The 25,515-nt window shown below is 58.1% G+C and overlaps 6 protein-coding genes across 6 annotated transcripts; 3 read left to right on the top strand and 3 right to left on the bottom strand.

The window, feature by feature from the left end:
- Positions 1–50: 50 nt before the first annotated feature.
- BJ171DRAFT_476888 (uncharacterized protein) lies at positions 51–3,442 on the bottom strand (the record flags this gene model as incomplete). Its single annotated transcript, XM_053108853.1, has 6 exons — positions 51–511; positions 649–1,338; positions 1,464–1,475; positions 1,618–2,198; positions 2,238–2,557; positions 2,960–3,442. The coding sequence occupies 6 exons, from the start codon at positions 3,440–3,442 to the stop codon at positions 51–53; spliced, it is 2,547 nt and encodes an 848-aa protein (XP_052964304.1).
- Positions 3,443–7,258: 3,816 nt separating this feature from the next.
- Positions 7,259–11,670, top strand: BJ171DRAFT_515227 (uncharacterized protein). Its single transcript, XM_053111918.1, has 13 exons — positions 7,259–7,477; positions 7,680–7,744; positions 7,861–7,967; positions 8,057–8,100; positions 8,187–8,245; positions 8,382–8,498; positions 8,598–8,691; positions 8,813–8,912; positions 9,212–9,410; positions 9,554–9,652; positions 9,802–10,973; positions 11,181–11,303; positions 11,386–11,670. The coding sequence occupies exons 1-13, from the start codon at positions 7,423–7,425 to the stop codon at positions 11,411–11,413; spliced, it is 2,262 nt and encodes a 753-aa protein (XP_052964303.1). The 5' UTR covers positions 7,259–7,422; the 3' UTR covers positions 11,414–11,670.
- BJ171DRAFT_628618 (uncharacterized protein) lies at positions 11,386–16,679 on the bottom strand (the record flags this gene model as incomplete). The annotated part of the gene is made up of 9 exons (XM_053115574.1): positions 11,386–12,122; positions 12,299–12,395; positions 12,559–12,584; positions 12,750–12,944; positions 13,094–13,371; positions 13,562–13,854; positions 14,044–15,678; positions 15,894–16,207; positions 16,313–16,679. 9 exons carry the CDS (start codon positions 16,677–16,679, stop codon positions 11,818–11,820), a joined length of 3,510 nt encoding a protein of 1,169 aa, XP_052964302.1. The 3' UTR covers positions 11,386–11,817.
- A 3,225-nt stretch (positions 16,680–19,904) lies between these two features.
- Positions 19,905–20,710, top strand: BJ171DRAFT_515224 (uncharacterized protein). Its single transcript, XM_053111917.1, has one exon. The coding sequence runs from the start codon at positions 19,928–19,930 to the stop codon at positions 20,654–20,656; it is 729 nt and encodes a 242-aa protein (XP_052964301.1). The 5' UTR covers positions 19,905–19,927; the 3' UTR covers positions 20,657–20,710.
- Positions 20,711–22,443: 1,733 nt separating this feature from the next.
- Positions 22,444–23,576, bottom strand: BJ171DRAFT_569854 (uncharacterized protein; the record flags this gene model as incomplete). Its single annotated transcript, XM_053113590.1, has 2 exons — positions 23,545–23,576; positions 22,444–23,458 (listed from the first exon to the last, which is right to left on the bottom strand). A coding segment is annotated over exon 2 (777 nt), but the record flags the coding sequence as incomplete, so codon positions are not given.
- Positions 23,577–23,700: 124 nt separating this feature from the next.
- On the top strand, positions 23,701–25,289 carry BJ171DRAFT_476883 (uncharacterized protein; the record flags this gene model as incomplete). Its single annotated transcript, XM_053108852.1, has 5 exons — positions 23,701–23,727; positions 23,842–23,916; positions 24,078–24,544; positions 24,751–24,931; positions 25,128–25,289. The coding sequence occupies 5 exons, from the start codon at positions 23,701–23,703 to the stop codon at positions 25,287–25,289; spliced, it is 912 nt and encodes a 303-aa protein (XP_052964299.1).
- Between the last annotated feature and the right edge of the window lie 226 nt (positions 25,290–25,515).

Genomic DNA, 25,515 nt, shown 5'->3' with positions numbered 1-25,515 from the left:
GCCTGGATGTGCATTGCTTCGGTACACATCCTGCTCCCACCGTTCGTGGTTCATAGCCACTCTCGCGGAACCCAAGGACCAAGGGCCAGGCTAGCAAGGGCCCCCATCTGCGATCGGTACCGATGCGTCAGTTCGTTGACGAGGTCTGGGTCCATGTCGGGTGTGAGTCGAGTCAGCCGGTTGTAGATGATATCGCTAAACTGGGTGTGGAGGCTCGACACCAAGTCGGTGGTGGCGGCAGCAGGTAGATCGGGGTGGTCTCCCCAAATGGGCGAGCTCTTGGGCAAGACGTCATAGAGGTACAGGACTTCGGCCGTGATCAGGCTCGGGTTGGCCCGCAGGACGGCGAGCATGGTGAAGAAGGATCCGAACAGGAACGGGTTCAGCAGCGCCTTGTTCCAGCTCGAGAAGCTCGGGTCGATTTCCTTGATGCGCATCATTAGGTGGTAGACCGTCTGGATCGACTTCCAGCAGACCTGCATCGATTCGCCGGGGGCGTCTCGCCAGATTTCTGAAAACAAACGGCATAGGACTGTCGATCAGCGGCCGACCATGCATACGGAAGGGAGGGGACTCGATTGTACAGATGGATTCAAAACCACAGGACGGAGAAGTCATAGCAAGGCCGGGTAGACTTGGCTGACTCACCTTCCATCATGTCGGTAAAGTGGATAGCCGACATGGTCGACTCGAGCATGATGTTCACCGTCAAGATGTCAATCTCGGCCTTTGGCGAGAGCATCGGGCGGATGGACGCAGGCGCATTGTGCTTCTTCCAGTCGGGACAGGCATCCCACCACCGTCGCAGGGCGACGATCTTCTCGGCCTTCCACCGCTTGTATTGATCAAGGACAGCCTGGTGGTGGCTGCTGGCGGGATGGAAGCGCAGGGAGCAGGCCGTTGGCGAAGAGGCCGGCGATGAGTTGGACGACACCGACTCGGTATCGGGGTGCAGACCCGACTGATAAAGGCAGCCGTATGGGCCACTTTCCTGGCCGATCTTGATGAAGAAGAGGGCGTCCTGCAGGAGCTCAGTCGGCGAGATGGGGCTTTTCTCAGACGAAGGGCCGTGGCTGCCGTGCCGGCTGCCTTGCCACAGATACTCGGCGCAGGGGAACAGTCTGGGAGGAATAAGATCCAGGGTAATGTGGTCGCCAAGGGTGATGGGGATGCCATTGGACAGCGCAAAGTACACGCAGTTGAACCACGCCCTCCGCTTGGTTTCTTCGGCGATCCAGTGAGGGTGGTCATAGGGCACGACACACTCTGCGAGCTGGTCGAGGCCCAGCAGCTCGGCAACACGGAGGCATGTCAAGAAGAACCGGCTGGCAACGCTGACTGCAGAACGACGGAACCAAGGTGTGGGAGAGTTGGAAAGGTTAGAGCTTGTGTGGATGCAGGCGACGGACGACTTGCTGGCAACACGCAGATTGTATCCTGGAATACCAAGACATAGAACTCACCATGACCCATGTCTGGATATCCGCGGCAGAATGAGATGCACGCGATGCAGCGGCAAGTACGCAACGAAGGACAGCGAAAGGGTAAGCGACAGATCCGAGTCAGAGGACTCGGCACAGGATATCTGGCACAAGGACATCTGGCACAAGGACTTACGATTCGAAAAGCATCCGAGCAGGACCAGGGTCTGGACGGTCTCGATGGTGGGTTGGTCAAAGGTCTCGAGGACCAGCTCGCGAGCCCGGATGTAATACTGAATGACGTTGTGGTGCTCGCTTCGATCGACAAACTCGGCCAGTCCGAGGGCAAGGATGATGCACCGCAGATGCAGCGGCGTTTGTCGCCAGTGGCGGGTCACCGTGCTGCGGTTCACCAGACCGCATGGCAGGTTGGTTTCGGAGTACTTCTGGAAGACGGCATGGGGGACGTGCGCAAGGACGATAGCGAGAAGAGCGTTTGTCAGGACAAACAGGTTCGGGCACAAGCGCAACAAGCCACAGAAGCCCATGGCCCAGAGATCAAAGCTCTGGGAGGAGCCACCCACGAGGACGCCTGTCCATGCGGGTCGCCGGGAGCCATGTGTCGCTGATGCCGTGGCAGGCGGGGAGCCCGGACCGCCGTGCCGCCTGGGGACAGCCGACAGCCGGATCGGTCTTATAGGCGACCTGCACGCGACGGTCATATGGGGGCCACAGGCAGGTGTGGCATCCCGGCTGTCCAGAGTGCTGTCCAGAGTGCTGTCCAGAGTGCTGTCCAGAGTGCTGTCCAGCGATTACTGTCCAGCGGTGGCTGAATCCCGCCTCCGTCCGTCCCTCCCTCGTGATTCGCCACCCTGACCCAGGCGCTCAATGAGGCGGATCTGTACACGCACCTCGAAAAACAGCCGGATGGCCGAGGACGCGGCCTCCTCGGAGAGGGTGTTGTCGTGCAGAAAGACGCTCGAAGCCTTTGGGGATGTTGCCGGGCTGGTCTCGGTCGAGTCGATGAGGAGCGAGTGCACCGAGATGCGGCGGTAGCAGGGCTGCTTGCTGCTGCTGCTGGATTCGTCGGCCGAGCTCGAGTCTTCGGCTTCGGGCGACTCGATCCTGTGGGCGTCCTGGCGAGCGAGAACAGCAGCACCAGAGCCCACGGCGACAGTCCACGGCCACAGTCCACGGGCGACAGCCGACGGCGGCGAGTGTGGCAAAAAGGAACGGCGCGAGGTGATTAATGGGTGCGAACACAACGCCCACGACGGCAGCAAGCGCGCACCGCACAGGGGGCAGCGAGGGGGAGAGTCAAGCCATCCCACGGCGACAGGGGGGGAAGCCGCAGAAGAAGGAGGGGGATCTGGACGTGCTGAACGAACGAGCAGCAGTGGAATCGGGGACCAAGATGCATGGATCACATCAGAGCAGGGCGATCGAGAAGGAGAAGGCACACCGGGAACGCCATGGGTCGGCCAGCGGGGAATCTATCGAGCCGCACGGTCGGCAGAATGGGAGGCGGGGTGGCGTACCTGCATGAAATGCGAGTCGTTGGCCAGGTCGCCCTGTTCGATAAAGCTGGTGCGCTCGGCGGCCTCGAGGCCCATCTCGTCGAGATCGAGGAGCATCTCGACAAACTCGTTGTAGGTGGGGCGGAGGGGACCGCCGATGCTCAGGTTGGGCGAGCAGATGTTGATGAGAATGATGAGCTTGGCGAGGGCAGCAGGCTTGAGCCATAGCCGCCAGATCTTTTTGCGCTCGAGAGACTCTTGGGTGAAGCGTGAGCGCACGGTGAGCAGGGCATTCTTGGTAAAACGATACCCGCGGTGGTGTGACTGGAGGTTGAAGAGAAAGGTCAAGAGCTGCTCAAGATAGCTCGAGAAAGTTTCGCCGGTGCGCTTGGAGAGGAAGCGATCCTTCTGGCCGACTTTGAGGTTGATGGGATGGCCCCGTTTCGAGATTTCCTTGTATGCGATTGCGCCGTCTTTATGGGCGGCGGTTGGGAGGGTCTCCATGTTGGTTGGTGAGAATGAGGGAGGGGAATGTGGGTATGCGTGTGCAGCGGGGAATGGCAATCTTTGGCTTGGGGCCAAGTATTGAACAGGATGTGGGATGGACCCAGTGCCGATGGAATGCGAGCGGTGGTATGCCAGGAGGAAAAGGCGATTCACAAGAACGGAAAGACCGGCGTGCCCAAACTACTTGAGTCTAGACGGGGAGTGAGTGAAAAGGACGGATTTGCTCTGGACAAGACAGAACAGGCGGGAGAGGGGGGGCCACGAGCTGGGGTCAGGTTGTGGGAGAGTGCCGCGAGGGTGTGGCGGGTGGGAAGCAGTTGGTGGAGAGCCGAGGGAACCGATGGCAGTGTCCGGGACAGGGAACCGTATGCAAAAGTAATCAATCACGAAGCAGTGGCAAAGCAGTTCGTCCCGAGGCAGTCAGTCGGGGTAGTCAATCGCGGGGCAATGCCAGAAGCTGATGGGGGATTGAAGATGGGTCTGCAGCGTCGGATAGGAAAGCCAGGAACCCGAGAAATCGAGAAACCGAGGGCGCTGGGATGGGTCGACACCGACGGTTATAAGAGGATCCCCCGGGGATAAACAGGCAGAATCGAGCAACGGCCAAGAAGCCTTGAAGGGGCGGCCGACACAAGCACCGGGACGAACAAGACGCCCCCGCGGCCGAAAGGGCTCTCCACGGCCGCCACGACATGTTGCTGGAAAATCAGCCCTGGGCACGGATGCGGTTTCGGCCAATCGCCGCGCGCGCTTGCGGATTGAGTTTGTCTGCTGGCTGTCCGGCAAATTTGCACCCGAGCGGGGGGGCTCTTGTTGGGAGGGCCTTGCTGGCAGGCGTGGGCAGCTGGGGCCGTGCTGGATCCGGTACAACAGGCGGGCGATACTGATGATACTGATGATGATGATGATACTGATGATACTGATGATACTGATGATGATGATGATGATGATGATACTGATGATACTGATGATACTGATGATACTGATGATGATGGGGGCTGTGGCCATGGTTGTGTGCATTGCTGATTCTGTTGATGATGGCAATGGCGATGTGTTGCCGATATTGGCAATGCCGCTTGCAGCGTTGCTAATGCTACTCGAGATGTTACTTGGACTACTATTGACGAGGCGAATGGGGCAAGGACCAAATCGCGTCCGAGACAGGCAGCGCAAGAACATCCGCCCTTTGCCCCCCGCCCTGCGCTCTGCGGCTGCAGTTTCCCCGGGCCCATCCTGGCCTCGCTCGATTCTACCCTCGAGGGCAAGGCATGTGCCCCTCCCACGATCGCTCTCACCGAATGGGGCCACGCGGTCGCAAATGGGCTCGCTCGCAGATGGACCACGGATCGCAGATGGGACGGTTGATGCTGATGCTGATGCCGCCGGAGATTCTGCTGATGGGACGGCGGCCGGCTTGCCGCTGGCATCGACCTTGGCGAGCGGACAGATGGATGGAGTGGTAGTGGTGGTGGTGGTGGTGGTGGTGGTGGGTGGATCGGTGCTTGGTGTCGACAGAGTTTGCCGTGGGAAGGGGCCGGGCGGGGAGCCATGTTGGCGACCGACGGCGTCATCTGCCATGTTGCCCTCCAGCCCAAAACACCTGAAGGTGCCCCACCCTCCGGCCTGCACGCACCACGCACCAGACCAGACAGCCCGGCAAAGAAGATACACGACGATGAGTCTGTCCTGGCCGTGGGCGCAATGGCGATTCACTCGATCGGGGCGATATCACACACCGTATCGAGGGCGATATCACACACCGCATTGACGGCGAAGCCATTCGCTGGATCATCGACAGAGCCAACGCCAGTCACTTCATCGCCCTCATGCGACGACAGTGCTCACCCGCAGGCTGGCCTCGAGAACTCACCGCCGGCCTTGATGTCCATGGGACCGACCAGCCGGCGCATGTGAAGGACACACACCCACGCCAAGTACGGCGCAAGCTCGCCCTTGTCGGTGCAGTTCTGTCTCCCTGTGTGCGTCCCAGGCCACTTGCCTGCTGCGGCTGCCGGTGCGGGGATCGGATACCTGCCCGGCATCAACACCAGTATCAGCACCAGTATCGATATCGACATCAGCATCAACACCAGTATCAGCATCAGCATCAGTGTCGACACCAGCACCCAAGTAACCTCCCACGGCAGACGCGGCATTGGCCAAGGGCTCGTCAGCACCAAGGACGCTCGTGTTGCCGATCCCTTTGCCTGCTGTCCCCCGGCCCATGGGCATCTTGCGCAACCCGTCCCCACACTCACCCACAGCCGTCCGCCCAAACAGACCCACCACGCACCACCAGCAGCAGATCCATCACAGCCGGGCACACTCACAGACCGGCTGGCAGCCCGCCTGACGTTCTGCGTGCTTTCCTCGCAGACCCACCACCGCACCCGCCCGAGTTGCATCCGGCGACGTCCCTGAACCTGCCAGGCCACGGCAGCAGCCCCAGAGGCTCTCGCGGCAAGGACCAGATGCAATCGCAGGCCGGTTCCTCCCAAGCGCCAGCAACATCAGCAACATCAGTAACATCAGCACCAGCAGAACGTGCACTTCCCCCCGCCCTGCTCGAATGCATCGCTCGCTTCTGCGTCAGAGCAAGCGCTTGCCCTCGGCGCAGCGCTGAATCATCGTGACGGATCTGTCCCACCATCGCCGCCAGGAACCATCCGCGAAGCACCCCAAAACAGCCGCGAAACCACTGGCTGCCATCGCGCGGTCCGGGCGGCGACGCCCTTCTGCCTGAACAACGGGCCTTGTCCCCCTCCGCGCAGGCGCCACCTCCCGCCGGGTAAATGGAAATGACTGCGCTGGATTCGCCGCCGCCGCTGTCCTGGGGCTGTACCCGACAAGGGCCCGGCCACGCACCCTGTGCTCCGCCGCCGCGCACAGGCGTGCCGGGTAAACCGGGCGGGCAGTGTGGGGGATCAGAATTTAGGCGGAACTGCGAGCCCGGTGGCGTGCGGAGGTATGCCACGCGCCAAGCCCGAGGGGCTGAATCGGGCCGCGCGTCCTGGTAGCGGCCACTCCGGCAAATTCTGGGTCCGCCCTGTGCTGTCGTTACCGCGAGCGCGATGCAGCTCGTCAAAGAGCAGTGAATTCGGGGACGGGGATTGGGCAGGGCGTCGGATCGAACAGCCCTCCGGGTCGTCTCTCGAAAGCAATCCACGAGTTGACGCACTCCCATTCCCATTCCCATCCATTCCCATCCATTCCCATCCATTCCCATCCATTCCCATCTTCATCCGATTCCCATTCCCACACCCATCCAGAGCCAGCCAGAGGCCCAGTTGCTGTCCCATTCGTCACCCCCCCCTCCCTGTCTTGGCATGGCTTCAAATCAGCCTGTTTCGTCGTGGGCTCTCGGCAGCGCGGGTCTCTCGTCCAATGTCGCCGTCGGTCATGCATTCCCCCTCCGGTCGCATGGGGAAACGTCCCCGCCCCACATAATCTGTCTCCGCACCAGCCAGCAAAAACGCTTTCTCGCCTTTCCACGAACGACCCCGCCGGGCTCGATGGCGTCATGACCCCCGGCCAAAAAACGCTGTCGGTGCTCATTGTGGTCTTTCTGGTTCGGGCTTCGTCAGCGCAGATGGCGGGCCGATTCTCGTTTGCACGAGCGATATTGGGCCAGCGCGGCTGACTTGCTCGTGCGCGGATGGGCCCAGCGCATCCTTTGCAGGCGAGGGTGTCCTTCCTGCCCAGTGCCCAGGACAGAGAGCAAGTGGGCTGCATCGCTTCGCAAGGCGACATCGTCGATCGTCTGGCCCGGCCTTATTCGTGGTCCTGGTCCTGGTCCTGGTCCTGGCCTGGCCCTGGTCCTGGTCCTGGCCCTGGTTCATGGACGCATGCAATTTGTCCCAAATTTGGTAGTCTCGTTCATGACATTCACAAACGCCCCACAGGTCGTGGCCCCCGTCTCGTCTCTGCACAGACTCAGGCCTCCATCCAAGCGAGCATAGAGCAAAAGACGTCCACCCATGACGGCCGGCAGCTCGTCCAAGCCGCTCCACAGATTCTTTGACGATGGCGAGAGTGAGCATTCCATACCCCATCCCTCTCTCATTGGAGCTGTCCTCGACCGCTGCCGGTGATCGAGGATGCACCGAGTCAGCCCTCGCAGCGACCGTTCTGCTGCAAACCAGTGTTGCCGCTTCTCACTCCTTGCCTCTGCTACTGCTCAACTCACACCCGTGCCTCCTACACTATATCGTCCATCGACCTGTGTCCGTCATAGGCATCGCCCCTCGGCCCATCGTCCATCCCAATATCTGCCCCAGTCCCCCGACATTCACCATCCGGGTATTGCTCGTCTCCAGTCCGGTCCAGCCACAGTCGCTCGCAGGCCGCTCCTGTTGTGGGTCTGAGACTCGGTCCTTGGCAGCTCATACCATATACACCTCGACTCCCGATCTCAGGATGCCCTGCGGGCTGAACGGATTCATCGGATCGCTCGTCTAGAGCAGGAGCAAGCGGACGAGCAGCAGCGATTCCGAGACACCATCCAAGCCATTCGCTGCGAGAGGTCTGTTTCCACCCAAATCAGCCGGGCCCGTTGTCTCCTCACCGAATCGCATCCTATTCAGTTGTGCTAACCCCTGTCGGCCGCTTCAGCGACCAGCTCGCAAAGGTTCGCAAGGATCGAGTCTTTGACGGGGGTAAGTCGGGTTTCTGTCCATCGATCCATCGCTGGTTACCGATGGCGACGGCCTCATCAGCTCCCGGCGTCGCATTCTGGAAACAGAGATCACAGAGAGCGAGAAGGACATCATCAAGAAGCGAGTCGAACTCCAGCAACGTCAGGTAGCCCAAGCATCCTTCAGCGCAAGCTCCCCAGTCTGACGCAGGGATCCATCGCCAAATACTTTGCTTGGACTGCTATGGCTTCTCTGACCCCGGGCACCTTCCGATCTTTCTGACATTCCGCCGCTTCGTTCAGTTCCATGAATACGAGAAGCGCGAATGGGTTCGAACATGCCATCGCGTTCGCCAGCTCTACTTTTATATGACCGAGGAGGAGATCCGGACGGCCAACGACGAGGCCGAGGGCGATGAGGTGGGCATCGCCGTGCCTGTGATGGACTCCACCTTTACCGGAGCCGGTTTGAAACAAGCAATGCGTGCTGAGGCATCTGCCGTTTCACCGCCCACCCAGGAAACAATGATGCTCAATCTGACGGCCCCGGATACGCTCACTCGGATCCGCAAGAAGATTGCACTCTCCTATGGCCCTGCCGTCGAAACCGCAGGTATGACCCGCCCCTGCCCCTGGTCAAGCGAAGCCCTCTGTAGCTGCTACCACGAGCAGCCGTCCATTCGTCCAACCATGTGCTTTCTCACATCCCATCGTCACCTGCACATATACGTCAGCACGAGCTCAGGACCTGCCCGATTTCAACGAAGAATCAGGAGGGGACCGAGAAACAGAAAAGAAGAGAGTCAGACCCACACCAGCCCCAGATGTGATAAAGTGGGTCGTCGATTGTCGCCGATTGTCGTGGACTGTTGTGGATTGTCGTCGATTGTTGTGGATTGCTGTGCGTCCGCGGCTTCTCCGTCCACAGCGATGCTATCGGCTTCAAGTCTGGCTCTGGCCTCCCACACCAGCCCACGGCAGGCGGTTGTTCATGCGTGCATAGCGAACGGGCTGCTTGGGTCTGGCATGACCTGGCTCGAAGCAGCCTGACCTGATCTGATTTGGCCGACCATGGATGCTGAGATCTGGACGACGCCGTTCATAAGCAGTAACATTCTGCTTCCGGGACACAGGGGCCGCATCAAGCTGTCCAAGGTGTGCCTCGATGAAGCCATAGCCCAGCTCGAGAGCGGAGTCGATCCCAAGGTTGTCTACGAGGGTTGGAGCGATGCCCGCATCCGTGCATACAAGATGATCAAGATCAAGCCCAACTCGTACTACTATCGGTTCAATGCACCCGGAGAAAAGCAAAACAACGGAGTATGGGAGACGGTCAGTATATCGCGAGCCAGTTTCGTCCACGAGCCAGTTTCGTCCACGAGCCAGTTTCGTCCACGAGCGACCCCTCCTCGTCCCGCGAGGCATTGCAGCAGCGGTCCGACTGACACTCGCGGTGCCATGGTCTGTGCTCACAGGAGGAACGGGAGCTCTTCATGCGGCGGCTTGGCGAGATGGGCGCCGACGGGCAGTGGGGAATCTTTTCGATGGCCATTCCCGGGCGTGTCGGCTATCAGGTAAGAGACCCTCTGGAAGAGCATCATGGCCCTGTCAACAGAGCGTTTGTGTGGCCAGCTTCGATCCCTCCCGGCCAACCATCGTACGCTCATCAAACGTATTCATTCACACACGTCCGCGACCGGCCTCTGGTGTACCCCTCCGCCAGTGCGCCAACTACTATCGCCACCTCATCAAGACGGGCGAGATCGTTGACGACAACTACTTTGTCGACGACAATGGCGATCTGCGGTATCTCTTTGGCAAGAAAGAGGGCAAGGAGGGCGTCATCCGGACACACACCAAGCACGGCACGGCCGGAAACCGCCAGCGCTCAGCCTCCATCGAGCCCTCTGTCGGCCCGCCTTCGCCAGCGACCTCGACGTTCTCGGCCATGTCGTCCAACTGCGCGTCGGTAGCATCATCGTCGTCCGCTGTTGCTGCGGTTGATACTGCCGCCATCGCCCTGCCGCTTGCCGCCGAGGCGCAGTCCCATGGCTCTCACAAAGATGCCAAAAGGTCCAAGCGACGGACCGAGACGACAGACCCTGCAAAGAAATCCTCCAGAAAGGGCAAGTCCACTGAGGTCGGGGTTGCAGACGACTCATCCATGCCTCCAGATACTGCGGCTGGATCGCCATCGCTGCCTTCGTCGTCGATCGCACTGGAGCCGCGGAAAGAGCCCAGGAAAAGGAAAGCAAAAGACCCAACCCTCAGCAACTCTGCCCAAACAGCCGTACCAGATATACCCCCGTCGTCTGCGCCATCCTCGGCCGGCGACGCCCGAAGACTGGTCAAGGGCAAGGGCAAGGGCAAGGGGCCGGCGGATACGACAGCCCCGCTTGATACCACATCCGCCTCGCCAAAGTCGTCTGCGAGCTCAGTCCAGAGCACAAAGAGTGCAAAGCGCAAGGCCGCACCCAGCGATTCGGAATCCGAGGACTGGCTGCCAGCCGTTGCCAGCCGAGCCAAGGGACCAAAGACGAAGCGTCCCAGGGCCAAACGAGCCCGGCGAAAGGGGCGTGGCCGGAGCGACGATCTCGGCGATAGCGACGATGAATTTGTTGGCGGCAATGACAACGGCGTCAACGATGACGACGATGACAACAACGGTGGCGATGATTACGATGATGATGACGACAGCGATGGCGAGTTTGTGTTGGATCACCAGTCCACCACCAACGACTCTGATTTCGAGGCAGGCTTTGACGACGGCCTTGAGGGATCTGGGGCTGGGGCATACGAGAGCCGCTTCGAGAACCCGCTTCCGGGATTCATCGATCCCATTACTTTGGACGAAGTTGTGCGGCCGGCGATCTCGCCATACGGCCATGTCATGGGGTAAGTGCGTCCGTCCCGCCTCCCCCTCCCACCTCCCACCTCCCACCTCGAAACACTCCTTGAGAGTTGTGTTGTGGGAGGTAGGGCACACCACTACATGCTACGAGGGAACACCACGACATGCTACGAGAGAACACCACGACATGCTACGAGGGCACGCGGATGCAATGCACTTTTTGTTGACATGTGCATCTTGCGAATGTGCAGATACGATACATGGCTGCGGTGTTTGATGTCCGAGACTGCGCGCAACATCTGCCCGATCACAAAGAAGCCCCTGCACAAGCGCGAGCTCGCCATTCTCACATTCGAGAACATTGACGAGTACCGGTAGGCACCCAAACATGAGTCGCACTCGCGTTCCCAGGGTTGCTGTTGCTGCGAAACTGACGGCTTTCCAATTGACTCCCAGATCCAAGATCCTGAACTTCATCCAATAACGTGGGAACCTCGGGATGATCTTTTCTTCCGTCGAGCATGTACCACACTCGTCCTGGCGATGACCGTTGTTGGAGCAGCCGGCGAAACACTCGCTCCAGCAGCTCTGCTGCTCCAACCCTCGGACAGACGCTCGATAGCATCCAAGTGATTGTATCCAATACATGTATTATGGGCGTATATGACCCGACTTTCGTGCAGCGATTTCCCGTCTTTGACCTCAAATGCGTGATGCGCCTCACCCAGCCACAGTGCACGGCACCGACCCCTCCCAAGAACAAAAGGCGACGCAGTACGTCCACGATTCAATTAGTCGCTCGCTGTATTCACGCGGCTATCCATTCCATTCCATTCCTGCCAGATTCTCGGACAGCTGAGCCACCCTGACCAGATCGTGTCCCCGGCTTCATTCCTGATCGCCGAGCTTCACAGTCGCCACAACCGAGTCGTCCTCAAGGACGATATCGTCGTCCTGTCCAGCCCCAGCCCCGCCTTCGGCCGTGCCAGGGCGCGAGTCGTCCACAATCAGGGTCTCGTCTTCGTCCTCCTCGCCTTCGGCCTCGGCAGCGGCCTTTTGCTTTGCAAACAGGTCGGCACGGCGCTTGCGGGCATCCAGGGCCTTCTGGCGCAGCGTCAGCGAAACCACCAGCCAGTCGAACATGTGTTGGGCGGGCTTGGATCCGCGAGCCTTCACGTCGCCGTGCGGAATGGCTGCCATTCAATCATGGACGCCATGAACCCATTAGCATTGAGTGCGTTTGCAAGATGTACGGTAATGGAAAGCGAGGTGCGAAACAGAGTCAAAGGGGCTGTCAGCGCATACCACTGGCGATACAGCCATCCCTCCCTTCAGTAAACGTGATAACAAGAGTTCGGATAGCACTCACTCTTGAGGACCTTTTTGACGCGCTTGAACCGGATCTTCTTCTGGACTGCCGTTGGATCGTACAGAACCATTTGCTTGAGCAGATCCATGTTGACAAACTAAAGCACGGGCCAAAACAGAGTGGTGTGAGCCGAGGAGTTGTCGATACGAGACCACATTCCACAGAAGCAAGCGGCAGTTGCAGCGACAGAATCATCCATCGATCAGACTCCATCCTCGAGCAACAGCAGCGGCGGCACGACAACTCCATGGCATTCGTACCTTGACAGCGTTCGGCCAGGTTTTGACTGGGTATTCGATGAAGTAGACGCCACGATCAATCGTCAGGATTAGATCCAAGACTTACAGGCCTCCACGACTGCACCAGTTCCTTTCGCCGTCAACGACACCGCACACTATGTAATCCATCTCGCATCAGAGTCGATCCAGTTGTCGGGACGCGAGCAGCCTACCGTCCTTGGGATGTTTCCCAAAAATGTAAAGCACAGCCTGAATGATCTTGAGAACGGTTGCTGGAGGCTTCTTGTAGCTTCGCAGCTCCGAAATAGCCTGTGAGTCGAGGTTGGCGAGTGACTCACGCGCGCTCAGAAGCATCATCTTGGAGAACAGAATGTCTCTTCGAGCTTCGTCGTCGATATTCTCGGCATCTACACGGAAAGCAGATACGGGGAGGGTGGGACGGTGGAAGACATTTTCAAATCAGCAAGTCGGTCATTCATCGGCCCACTCCCAAGGGATCCCACAATACTTATCCATACGCTTCACGGACCCCCAGTCTCGCCCCCACAGCACTTACCGAGGCGAGATGCGTCGTCGCGTTTGGCAAAGTGGTCCTTGTGGACATAGTCGATGGCATTCGTGAGGATGCGCACCGCTCGTTTGATGTCCTCGAGGTCGCCCTCCTGCAGCTTCTTGATCTCACCGGTCTTGGGCTTGCCCGTTGGACGACAGTCGATCACGGCTGCGCATTGCCCATGCTCGTCAATGACGGGGATGGTAGTGTGAACCAAATGGCTCTCCGGATCCTCTTCATCAATGACCTTGAGGGTCTCCTGCGCCTTGAACAGACGGACGCTGTAGAGATACATATTCGAGCCCGAGAGTTGTATATCAGCGTGCGTGGATGCCGACCCGACGAACATGCAAGAGTACGAGGAGCGTCGGGATCTCAGACATACAGCCGCCTGACTAACAGCCAACTCAACACTCGAGGCCCGACAGAGAATCAACACAAGCCCTTGCGCACGCTCACTCGCATTCTTACGTTTCTGCACCGGGCACGACCGGGTGGACGACAAAGGTATTGGGCCGCATAAACGGCGATGCCATCATTGCGCTCGTCAACTCCACCCCATCAGGGTTCTCTTCGATCTTGAGCAGGATCTGCCCTTCGCCTGATGCTCCCTTGTGAGCCATGGGTGGAGGAATATAGATGTCGATCTCTACTTCGCCCTCGCCCTGCTCCGCGATCCAGTTGGCCGTCGATCTGGCCAAGATAAGGGACTTTTGGAATATGTCGATGCTGTAGAGGACCTTGGAAAGCTCGCTGATAGCAGTCTGCCCATCCAGTGCTTCAGTCAGTACAGAAGCAGGACCACCAGCAACTCCGGCATCCCCATTATATCTCTACTTTCGGTGAATATGGGGTATACCACCGTCCTCTCTCTCTCTCTCTTCCAACAAAACGCCTCAGACATCATCTCGCGATGGCCATCTCAGCGACTGCATTGCTACACGCTTGCATACCTCCACAAAGCGCAGATCCAGATCATCAAAGATCTCGGCTGGCGTGTCGCTGTTTTGGCAAGTCATGGTAATGTCAAGCACTCCCACGGCCCTGGCATCGTCCGAAAAGATGGGTGCACCGAGAAATCGTCCGACCATGCTCATAAGCGTCGGAATGCCCTCGACCGTTGCAAAGCTTGCGTGTTGCCGAATATCCTCCATGGTGATGGACCGCTTGTCCCTAATGATGTCGTACTCTATGGCGCTCTCAGAGTGCACTTGCAAGCCCAGAACGGCATCGCGGACGGCTGGAGAGCACGAAATATATCGCAAGTACTCTGCCTCCATGCCAGGCGTGATCGGGGCGTCTTCGTCGTCCGGGGCCCTGGTCATTCCTGTCTCCATCAGCGATACCCTCATCTGTATGTCGTGGTTTTCGTGCAGCTTGTCAAAGCAATTTGTCATGGACTCGATGGCAATGTCGCAGACTGCAGCAACGGTCAGATCCCATCGCTTGGCCGCATCGCGGATGCGCTCGAGGGCCTTTTGCTCGAGGGCCGCGCGATCCAGCAATCGTGTTTGTATGGACGAACTCTGCTGCACTTGTGCCTGGTCGGCCGCTTGCTTTGCCTGGAAGTTCTCAAACTCGATTTGGGTCTCCTCGGCTAGACGCTGCAGCGCTTCGTCATAGGCGTCCTCTTTCAGCAGACTGCACGCATTGTGGTAGTGGCTGATAAAGTCGTCGCGCAGGATGGGCTTGTCGCTGGGGAGCCGAATGTCCTGCAGGGCCTTCATGATATCGGGTCGGCACCCCGATTCGATCACCCGGCCAACGATAATGTTGAACTGAATGGCAACGCCGCTTTGACCGGTCGGCGTGTCGGGGGAAAGCTCCTGAAGAATGGTGTAGATGTCGCCCAGGGCCATCTTGCGGGCTTCCGTCAGCGACACACGGACAACCATCTGGGCCTTGTTTGCCTCGTAAGTGATCTTGAGTTTGTTGAAGGCCCTGTGGAGCTGCTGCATAAGGCTCCGGAAGACCTTGATGCCAAAATTGCCTGTCAGTCGCTTGAGGAAGCTGCGGTACTCTGCCTCAAGCTCCAGGATGTTTTGGGCGAGCCCAAGGTCATCTTCGCAGAACATGGCGAGGATCTCCTTGATCTCGGCCGCATCGGGTCCGGTCAGATTGATGGACTCAACCAAGCCCAGGAATCGGGACTTCCACTGATCCACCGGCGCCGACAGATCCAGGTCCGGGAACTCAGGCATGAAGAAGGTCTGCTCGAATGCGGACTTGAGTGCCTCGCCCTGTTGGTCGATGTATCCAACCAGCGATCTGAGGAAAACAGAGAGCTCGTCGACGCTCCAGTCTTTCATGAGCTTGAGCGACACGTCAACGTAGTTGGAAATGTCCCAGCGATCAAAAACGACGATGCTTGACGGAGCGTCGAGCGGGCCCAGTGCGTTCGATGTGCGACGGCTCTGCGTCGAGGGTGCACTCTCGCCCTCGCTCGTCGCCGGCGGCTCCTGGTCAAAGGGATTGGATGACTTTGCCGCACCCTCGAGCAAGCTTTGGATCAAGAGCATGACTTTGTCAAGCATCTCGGGATTCAGCTGGATATCCTCCATCAATAGCGCCACCTTGTATGCTTCCATCTGGGTGAGGACGAAGGATCCCGTCGCGCGTGTCAGCAGTTTTCTCACGGGCGCTTGTTACAACCAGGCCCAAACGATACAACAGGCTGACTAGCTATCGAAGGCGACTCACGACAGGCATGCCCAGCTACAGCATCCCAGCTTGCCGTCGTGGAAGGTGCGCCATCGATCGCCAATGTTGTCGGTGGCCACGACCGCCCTTCCCGAAGCCTCACCAGTTCCTCATGGAACAAGAATCCCGGCGAGACCCTCCACAACTTGGCTGTCCAGGACCTGAACGTGTTCTCGAGGAGCTCAATGAACATCCGGCGCCGCTCTTCCATTTGCGCTGTTCTGAGCGCCTGGCGCCGAGCCTCCTCGCGAATGCGGGCGAGCTCCTCAGCCCGCTTGCGGGCTCGATTGTTGGTCTCCAGCTCAAAGAGACGAGCCTTGAGCTGGATGTTGACGGTGTGCATGGCCTGGAGGTACGGCGAGCCCGTGGTGTCGGTAAAGTTGGCATATCTGGGATTGTTGCGGTAGAGGTACTGGGCTGTCGTGAAGGAGCAGGCGTCGCGGGGTCAGAGTCGCCGGTGCAGATTCGCGGCTCGCTATCGGCTGCGATCGGGGAGGCGCGATGGCATCAGCAACGACTTACCGAGCCAGTTCAGAGGGCTGAATGGGAGTTCATTTGGCCGGTCGGGCTGTACCAGGCTGTGGTCTTCTCCTCCGGTTGCGGGCATGGGAAAGGTCGAGAACGCGTTCCGTTTCTCGGCTTCCCTGAGCAGCTTCTCCAGAGCCAGAATCAGCGCCGGGAGGGCGGTTTCGACGAGGTAGGCCCGCGTGTCGAGCGACAGGTCCGAGACGTTGAGAAAGTCGTTGGCCAGCAGCCTGATCACCACCTCACGCATGTCTTTGTCGAGCCACGAGCGGACTGGTGGTCCCTGGGCTGCTCGCACCGAAAGCGAGCTTTCCCACGAAGCCTCGACCGCCTTGGAGGCCGAAACGTGAGACGGGATCACCATGGAGACGGGGTTGGATGCTTCGAGTGCGGATCCGGTGTGGCGAGGTGGTATGAGCAAGAGGAGCGATGGCCGGCTGCAGGAGTGTCGGTTCAGAGCCCTATGCTTTCTGGACGGGCCGACCCCAAGGAGTGATTGGCCAGCCCGGCTTGAGAGGCGGGCAACTGGGTCTGCCGAGGAGCGATCAGAGAGCATCCAGCTTCAACCGACTGGGTCGGATGGCTTGTGCAGGATGACAGAATATCCATGATCATGACAATACCAAGAGATTCTTCCGAAGGGCAGCTTGGTCTATCTGCACAACAGCATTGGCCGGGTCGCTAGTAACCTAGCGCATTGCCGTGCAGACGCAAGATCCCGTTGGCCCGCTCTCCATTGTCGGTGTGGTCTATTGTTGTTGAATCTGTCGATTGATCAACAGCGATAGAGGGTAGCAGTGCTATGCGAGGTTCCCTGGAATCGAAACAGGGCCTCCTCCTCGAGCCAGCCCCAGAAGCCCTCGATGCTCACCAGCCTCCCGCCCGGCAGCGAGACATCCGGCGCTTGGCATCCAGAAAGCCACGCAGAAGCACCAGAGAACGATTGGCACCGATGCCTACATTTCAATCAAGTCGGACTGCAAACAGGGCCGCACCGACCCGCAAGCACATCGATCTATCCTTGCGCCGGTCCGAGCTCTCTCACTTGGCAATCTCCCGGCTCAGCACACCGGCTGCATCAGCCCATCTGGACCCAATACCCGAGGTGTCCCTCGATACGTTCACGGATCCACCAGTTACCCAGAGCATCGATTCTACTCCGGACTCATTGGCGAGACCTTCCTTCACTCCCCCTTCCGACTCCTCCAGCAATCACCCAGCCTTTTCCGACCCGCCTGCCGAATCCGCATTGAGTCTCAGCCAACTCGAAAACGGCCGGATGGCGCCGCAGTCCCAGACCTCGAGCAGAGTGCCGACCGCCGGGTTCAGGGGTGGACTCGACTCTATCAAGAGTTCACTCTCCTCTGCCAGAAACACACCGGCCTCTCCACGAAGCATACTCCTGACAGCCAAAGGCTCGACCCCGTCGCAGCGGAACAGCACCGGCCGCACAGAAAAGGCCGACGATGGCGGCGAAGACAACCCACTCTCTCGTGCCCCGACCGAAGCGGATCTCGTGGCCGAGTATGTCGCTCAGCTCGAGTTGGAGGCATATAATCTCGCCACGTCGCTAGCGCCCGGTACGGCACTGCTTGCCTCCATCACACCACCGCCTGTGCGTGTCGCTCGAAAAAAGAAGCCTACGAGAAGAATATCGGAGCTGCCAGATACTCGGAGTTTAGGCGAAAAGGTCAGATACGGTCGCTTGTGTGGCAAATGTGAGGCGAATGCGGCGAATGGGTGGGAGTCTGCAGTACCCCTACTCAAGCGAACGATGTTCTAAATGTATACTGCACATACTGACCGCCATGCTGCACCAGATGGCGCCGGACGCCGGATCATCATCGACTATCGGAATGATGCGCGAGTCCAACTCGAGCAAGCGTCGGTCTCGGTGAGTCTGCGATGCTGCTCGCGCCGCGATGATTCATTATCACAAAGCAGCGTTCGTGTTTGCCATAGCCCACTGTCTGCAGAGTTGTCCACCGGCGACAGCTCATCGCGATTCCCGGCTGCTTCGTTTGTAATGTCACAACTCTCAGCGCACGAGCAGCAAGAGCTCGAAATAGCGAGGCGGCCGCATCGGCTGCATCGAGGGCTTCCGCTGTCCTGGATCCATCCGTGGCCGAGCGAGTAAGTTACCCGCTCATGAGCATCCAAGATTTCAGATGAAGTGCAAGGCAAACTAGGCAGCTCTAATGGTTGGATTAAATGGATTGGATATTGGCCATGTCCGGCTGCATGGCCAAACAGAGAGCAGATGCCATCAACATACTGCTGGAGCAGAAGCGCACTCAGTATCGCGAAGAGTGGCGTGCGTCTGTGATGGAGAAGGCTGAAAAATCAAGACGTCGGCTTCAGCTGTCGCAAGAGCATCATCGGCAGCTGCAGGAAACACAGGCAGAGCAGGCACGCCAGCAGGCCATACTCAGCCAGGCAAGTGAGCAACTAAGGCTCAGAGCCAACCCAAGCGGCAGTCGGACTCTACTCACTCTTGTGGTTGCACCCCCGATAATCGAGAGGGCTGGCTCATCCCACGACGATTTCACTGACGCAACGAGTCGCCTCAACCGACAAACAGGAAAGTCGCAAGCGTCCACCAATATTTCCAACAACAGACAAAGCCCTCTCTCAGATGTGGAGGTCGCATTGGTATCACGTTGCGATGAAGAAACACCACTCTCTGCGCATCTCTGCCGACGACGCTGCTGCCGAGACAGAGACATGGTCGCCCTTCAACAGTCAGGCATACGGCCTCAATCAAGATCAGTGCGAGTATTTCGACTCTGGAATCGACTGGCCGATCAACGCCGACCATGTGCCGATTGCTGAAGGCACGACGGCCGAGGCATTGGAGCAACGAAAGAGCGTCCGGATCAGCCGTGCAAGTCGGAAATCGTTTTCACAGTATGGCGCTGTGCGGTCCTCATCTAGGGTAAACCATGTCTGCTGCATGTGTGAGACTGTCTCACGAAACAGGATTGCCACGGCTTACACGTCTGCGTCGTATGCAGGCTTCGACGAGTGGGCCATCGATGCCGGCATTGAGCTCGCTTGGTGTGCATATTGGACTCTCCGAGGAAGCGCGGCAGCACTGGAGGGAGCCAGATGAAGAAGACAGCAATCAGGTATGCAAACGGTGACCCAAGAGAGAGCATCAAGCCGCCGCCACTGACAGTCGAGCGACAATGAGTGATACCGAGCAGAATGACTTACACTGAGAATTGAATCCATTTGCAACACACATAAACGCCCACTACCCCACTATCGATCCTTTCGCCTCAGCAAAAACTGGATCGGAGATATCACACGTTTGACAGAATGGTCGAAAGCAGCCTCCGGAACAAAGTGAATGCCCAGCGTCTGCTCCGGATGATGCACATCAGCAGTCCAAGCGTTGTCGCCGAGAAGGACAACTCTCTGGTCGAATGTCTGGTATTGGAGGACTTTCGTACAGGACCCAGCCAGTTTGAGGTTCCAAAGCAGGTGGCCGTGTCGATCATTCCAAAGTCTGAGTTTGACGAGGAGCAGGCCAAGATTCCCATCCGTACGGACGACCCGATCGACGAGCTCACCAAGGCCATAGTCAACGCCAGTCGGCGACCGAGCCTGATGAAATCGGACGGAACTCTGTTTCTAGGATACAACAAGAAGATACCGCCCATCGGCTCGGCCGTGGAGGCTAAGCTAAACTCGCTGCTGGAGGAAGAGGCCGATAGTGATGAGGGCAATGACAAAGCCACGACAGATGAATCACAGCCATCGTCGTGGACAAGGTCCGAGAGTTTTGCGACGCCCGAGAGTCGCTCCGCCAGCGCCAAGAGCACTCAGGATCACGCTAGTAGTAGCAGTGTCAATACCAACAGAGAAGCCTCGAGCTCGGCCAGGAGTACTGCGGCTTCGGTCTCATTCGAGAAGTCGCTATCGTTTGGAGACAGTCCGCTGCGTGATCCGTCTATGTCTCCGGACCGTGGCTCGCTGCAGTTTGTCGACTTGGCGATCCTGCCTCCTTCGGCGGAGCTACCATCAGACGAAGACTCGACAAGAGCAGCACCATCGCCTCTCCAACAAGCAACTATGTCATCAGCGTCATTACCAGAAACACAAGAGCCACCGACACAGGCCGGAGAACCATCAAAGCCGCATCCAGTAGCACCCACGACTGTCCTCCCCGAGGCCCAGCCGGAGATTCATACTCCGCAACGCCATATGATTCCGCTGACGATGCAGGACGTTATCAACTCCGAGTGCGTGCGGGTGACCGGAGCCAAAAAAATAGTCAGGATGAAGTGGAAGGTGATGTACCCTGTCTGGAAGCCTCAGTCACTGGAGAGGATATGAACGGACGTCGGGCGGCCGCGCCGATGAAAAGATGCAAGCGAGGACATTGTAGTGGCCCTGGATCGAGTAAGACTGTATGTATATCGTTGTCGGCGACTGCAATAGAATATGTAGCTCAAGCGGCGCTATGTTGCGCCCGCACCAGCTTGTAATGCTCAAGCTTGGTGCAAACAGGCAGACCGCTTTTGGACTCGCGGTACTGTTTCGGGAGCTCGCAGCCCGGAACGGTGCACTTGATAGGAGCGGGGTATCTGGACAAATGACAACAGCCAGACAGTTCAGACAATGGTACAGAGCGTGTCTGTGAATGGCGGCGTTACTCTCCCGGTGCCTCAGAGATGGGCCACTTACTTTGGACTGATCGCCGACACCGGCGCATCGCTTGCGTCCAGAAAGGAGAGTGTGCTGGTGGTGGTTCGCTGAATATACCGCACGGGTGGCAGCACGGCACCGTCGGTGTCTTGGAGATCGCCCCTGGATTCCTGTCAAGAAGTTCAGGCAGGGTCAGTGTCTCAGTCGGGTGCCTCTCTGCCTCGGATGCTCATCATTCAGGAAGTATGCTCTGAGCACCGTGCAGTAGCTTGCCTGGGTTCGTTCGCCTCTCCGGCTGTTGAGCTTGTTCAAGATGCGGTTGATGGTGGCCTCCTTGTCCTGCTCGGCCCGCTTGGCATTCATGGCCCGCCGTTTCTCTGCCATCTCGGACTTTTTCAGCATCTCGGTTTCGGTCAGCACCTTACCCTTGGGTGACAGTGCCGCTGTAGGAGAGATTGTGGCAACTATTAGATCCCGAGGCGCGGCCATGCTCCCAGATATCGATTGTTCATGCATCTTTCCTGGCTTAGCCATCGCTTACCATACTCATTTGTTCCGTCGCCGACCATGGATCGCTGGCGCGCCGTCATTCTGCCAGAGCTCTTCATGTTGCTCAGTATGGCACTGTCGCTGGATCGGTAGCAGAGATGAGCATCCGAGGTACCGTATGGCTGCTTGAAACCATGTGTACTCTCCATCAGCTCGGGGCTGCCATGGCGAGCGCCGTCGTTATCGTCACTGGAGCAAACGTACCTGTCGCTGGAGAGCCCATCGCTTTCTGCATCATTTTTGCCGCCTGGAAATCCGACAAAGAAACAGCAGATCATATACGGCGTCGTGCGTCAGAGCCAACGGTGTCGGTGTGCCGTGGTTTCAGGCTCGATTGATCATGCGGACTCCGATAATGCAACTCTGGTGGCTTTTGCGATCAAAGTCAGTGTGTCCAACGAACCTTTTGTCTTGGATTCCGATTTGGGCGTGGGCGTGCGGTGCTTCTCCGACGAGCCATGGACAGCAGCGCTTCCTGATTTTGTCGTGGTGCCCTCCTCGGCCTCAATGTCGTCAAAGTCTTCGATCGGCGCATCCTCATCCTCGTCCAGAGCATCGTCGATTTCATCGTTATCGAGCTGATCATCCTCCTCTTCCTCGTCGATCAGGATGTCGCTCGAGTTTTCGTCGTTCTCATACTCGATATCGACATCATCGTCATCTGGGCCAGTCCTAGCTTGCGTCGACGAACTTGGCTGAGTCGATCTTGGTGAAATCAGGCCCTTGGCTGGTGAGACAGTCTTTGGCAGCAGGGTCTCGTCGTCATCGTCGTCGTCATCGTCGTCGTCATCGTCGTCGTCATCGTCGTCGTCATCGTCGTCAACATTGATGTTGCCATCGTCTTCGTCGATATCGTCGTTTTCGTCGTCGTCAATGTCAATGTCGTCGTCGTCGGTGATGTTGATCTCCGAGGTTTCGTCCTCGACCGAGACGTCTTTGGATGAGCCATGGGGCGCCGCCAGGGACCCAGCGACGGCTTCAAGCCGGCTGTGCTTCTTCGAGGCGGTGTCCCTATAGATCTTGCGGTCAAGTCGATCAAAGATTGATTCTTCGTCATCCTCCTCGTCCTCGTCCACATCCTCGTTCATCGACCCGCCTTCGGAGGAGCTGCTCTGGAGATCCGTGGGCCCAAAGTCCTCGTCGCTGGAGGAGTCGCTGTCGCTGTTGAGGCCGGCTCCTTTCTGTGCGCTGCCCAAGCTCTGGCGAGCTGCTCCGCTCGCCTGATCGCCATCGCCATCGATATCGACGTCTTCCTCCTCGTCTTCGATTGTTGTGGAGCGCGACAGCCTCGATTTTGCAAATGTGGATGTGGATCCACGGACCAATTTGCCGGCATATTTGGTCAAGAGCCGCTTGGGGGGCTGCTGGGCGGTGTCGGCGCTACTCTCAGAGTCGCTTTCGCTGTTTTCGATGCGGCTCTTGCGCTTGAGCTGCTCCTTGGCAGTCATCTTGTGAATAAGCTTTGCGTCGTCATCGTCATCGTCATCGTCATCATCATCGTCGTCATCGTCGTCATCATCGTCGTCGTCGATATCGATCTCATCTTCGTCGTCTTCCTCGCTGCTGTAGTCGATATCGCTCGAGTTTTTGACAAAACTTCCGGCTGTGGTGCGGAAGTGGGAAGAGGACGGGAGATCCGATTCAAGATCGGACTCGAACTCGCTCCCAGAGTCCCGCGCAGTGGAGGACATTGGATCGGCCATGGATGCGTGGGGATGTTCGTAGCTGCGGGCTGCAACGATGATGAGAAGACGAGCGCAACCGAGGAAGCAAAGGGGTGAGGCGGGACGGGAAGCCGAGAGGAGGGCCAGATGGAGGCTTTGGAGCGGGCAAGACCCAGAACGCACCCTGTCCTGAGCCAGGGTCGTCACTTTTCTGTGGGCCCTGAACAAACAAGTCGGCTGTGGAGGCCGAGGACGACCCAGAGCTTCCACTAGGAGACTGGCGATGATATTTGTTAATATTAACGGCCAGCGCAAGATGTTACAGACTGCGCCGTCTCGCTTTCTTCTGAACATGGTGCAGACCTGGTGATTGGGTGTGGGGCCGAGTTGCAAGGTGACGTTTCCACTGACATATGCCGAAGCACTCCAGCCCGATAAATCTCTTGAGCGCCGCCGCATTGCCCTTTGCCCCCATGCTCGAACAGCCCTCTGCATCTTCACCCCACTAGCATCTTCACCATGGGTAGAGTACAGCGCAAGTGGCCCGTGTGTGATATCGCAGATGGTCGCTGATGGCTCCAACTACTTTTGCTGCTCTGTACCGGTATTCCAGCCAGGGTCCTGAATGACCGAGGACAGCTCATCTACACACGAGTGCAGGCTGCCATAGCCTCGCTCTTCATTCTCGTTATGGTTTTCTATGCGGGCTTTCGAGGCCACTATGTTGCTACGCAGGTGGGTTTGTTGCTTTGGCTCGATCGCTGCTGCCCCGATCGACCGAGCAGTCCATCCAAGGCGACATTTCGTCGGCTTCCCACGTCCCGTTTTTCCTGCTGTTATGCCTCTAATCGACTGATCCATCGACTATCTCTGTCCTGAATCTGCCCCCGTTTCAGCTGCCGGCTACTTACCGCTCCGTCACAGCGCCCAACGTCCTGCCCTTCGACGTTCTCAACAATCTCTTCCCCAACAAGGTCCCTAGCGCCTCATATGAGTTTCCAGCCATGGTCGTGTGTCCGCTGGACATGCTCACGACCCTTACTTCTCCAGCCTGTGCCCACACTACCCTGGCATCCTCGATCCCGTGCGACCCCATTGGCATCGTCCAGCGACAGTATGTCGTCTATGGCATGTCCCTCAACTGCTGGGTCTTCAACGAGCTCCCCGGCCGAGTCGAGATCGCGGCCACCAACATAGACTCGCTCCAGATCTCGCTGGCGGTCAGCAGCACCTCTCCATCGAGCCCTGGCGGCGTCCAAGTGGTGGCCAATCCGCAGAATGCCAGCCAGCAAGCCACGCCGAACTTGGACTATGAAAATGTCTTTATGGCCTCGGCCAACATGGTCACTGAGGTGATTGCAAGGTATGGGCTGCGTCTGTGGACCGTGCAGGCCAGTCGAAGCGAAGGGCAGGAGCCCAAAGCATGAATGTGCGACTACCCCTCCCTCTCGCATATGTAATCCAACATATCACATCCAAATGGACGGCTCGTTGGCTCGTTGGCTCGTTGGCTCTCACCCGAGTAGTTGGATAGTGATGCCTCACCCCTAAATGTGCCTGGATTCACAGAAAGGTTTATATGATCGACCTCGGAGGCAACGTTGAGGTCGATTACGAGATCAAAGCCTCGTCGGTTCGACTCAACAACAGCCTGCCGTCAAACAGCTCTGCCGGCCAAACCGTGAGCATTGTTGTCAAGTACCCTGTCCTGGAAGTGACTTACGAGAAGGACTTTTTGGTTCTCGACATGGTACAGTTGCCTGCACATCGGCTGAGCTCTGCCCCCACATTCGCTGATGCAAGCAGCGACCACTTCAACAAGCGGGCTCGCTGGAGATCGAAATGGGACTCACCGTGCCAGTGGTAGTTGTGTCGATGGCGACATCATACATCTGGAGTCTGCCTCTCACTATCGAGTCTACTTCCTTCCATGCTTTCCATCGCAGAACAACTGGCTCGGCGAGGTTGGCGGAGTCTCGGCTTTGCTCTACTTCCTCATGAAGGCCTTCATGGGCTGCATTGCCTTTGTTCTCAAGCGCATTGACGGTTTCTCCGAGGCCGACTACCGCAAGACCGCCCGCAGAGACGAGGGATTCAGCCAGTTTTGAGCGAGCCTCGGAACCGTACCATGGCCCGAGTTTCGCAAGCTCTGGGCGACGCAATCATGCATCCATTGGTCTCTCTGTTCAATCTTTCCATTTTGGCTTTCTTTCCATGTGAGGATGGTTCCGAGGTGGCAAAGCAGAGTAGTCCCAGATCGGCTGGCTAGAGCTCTCGCAGCCATACGGGATCACAGCAAACCCGGGTTGTGTCCGCCATTTTAAACATGGTTCC

The sequence above is a fragment of the Polychytrium aggregatum genome, assembly GCF_025602895.1.
Source record: "Polychytrium aggregatum strain JEL109 chromosome Unknown BJ171scaffold_33, whole genome shotgun sequence".
Lineage (NCBI taxonomy): Eukaryota > Fungi > Chytridiomycota > Chytridiomycetes > Polychytriales > Polychytrium > Polychytrium aggregatum.
This window is presented reverse-complemented; position numbering and strand designations above follow the sequence as displayed.

Bases quoted from the DNA above. Each gene is read 5' to 3' on its own strand.
- BJ171DRAFT_515227 (XM_053111918.1), top strand. From the start codon at position 7,423: ATGACGGCCGGCAGCTCGTCCAAGCCGCTCCACAGATTCTTTGACGAT. The intron at 8,101-8,186 runs GTAAGTCGGGTT...TTCTGGAAACAG, and splicing joins GGATCGAGTCTTTGACGGGG to AGATCACAGAGAGCGAGAAG. The intron at 8,499-8,597 runs GTGGGCATCGCC...CCGCCCACCCAG, and splicing joins ACGAGGCCGAGGGCGATGAG to GAAACAATGATGCTCAATCT.
- BJ171DRAFT_515224 (XM_053111917.1), top strand. From the start codon at position 19,928: ATGAAATCGGACGGAACTCTGTTTCTAGGATACAACAAGAAGATACCG.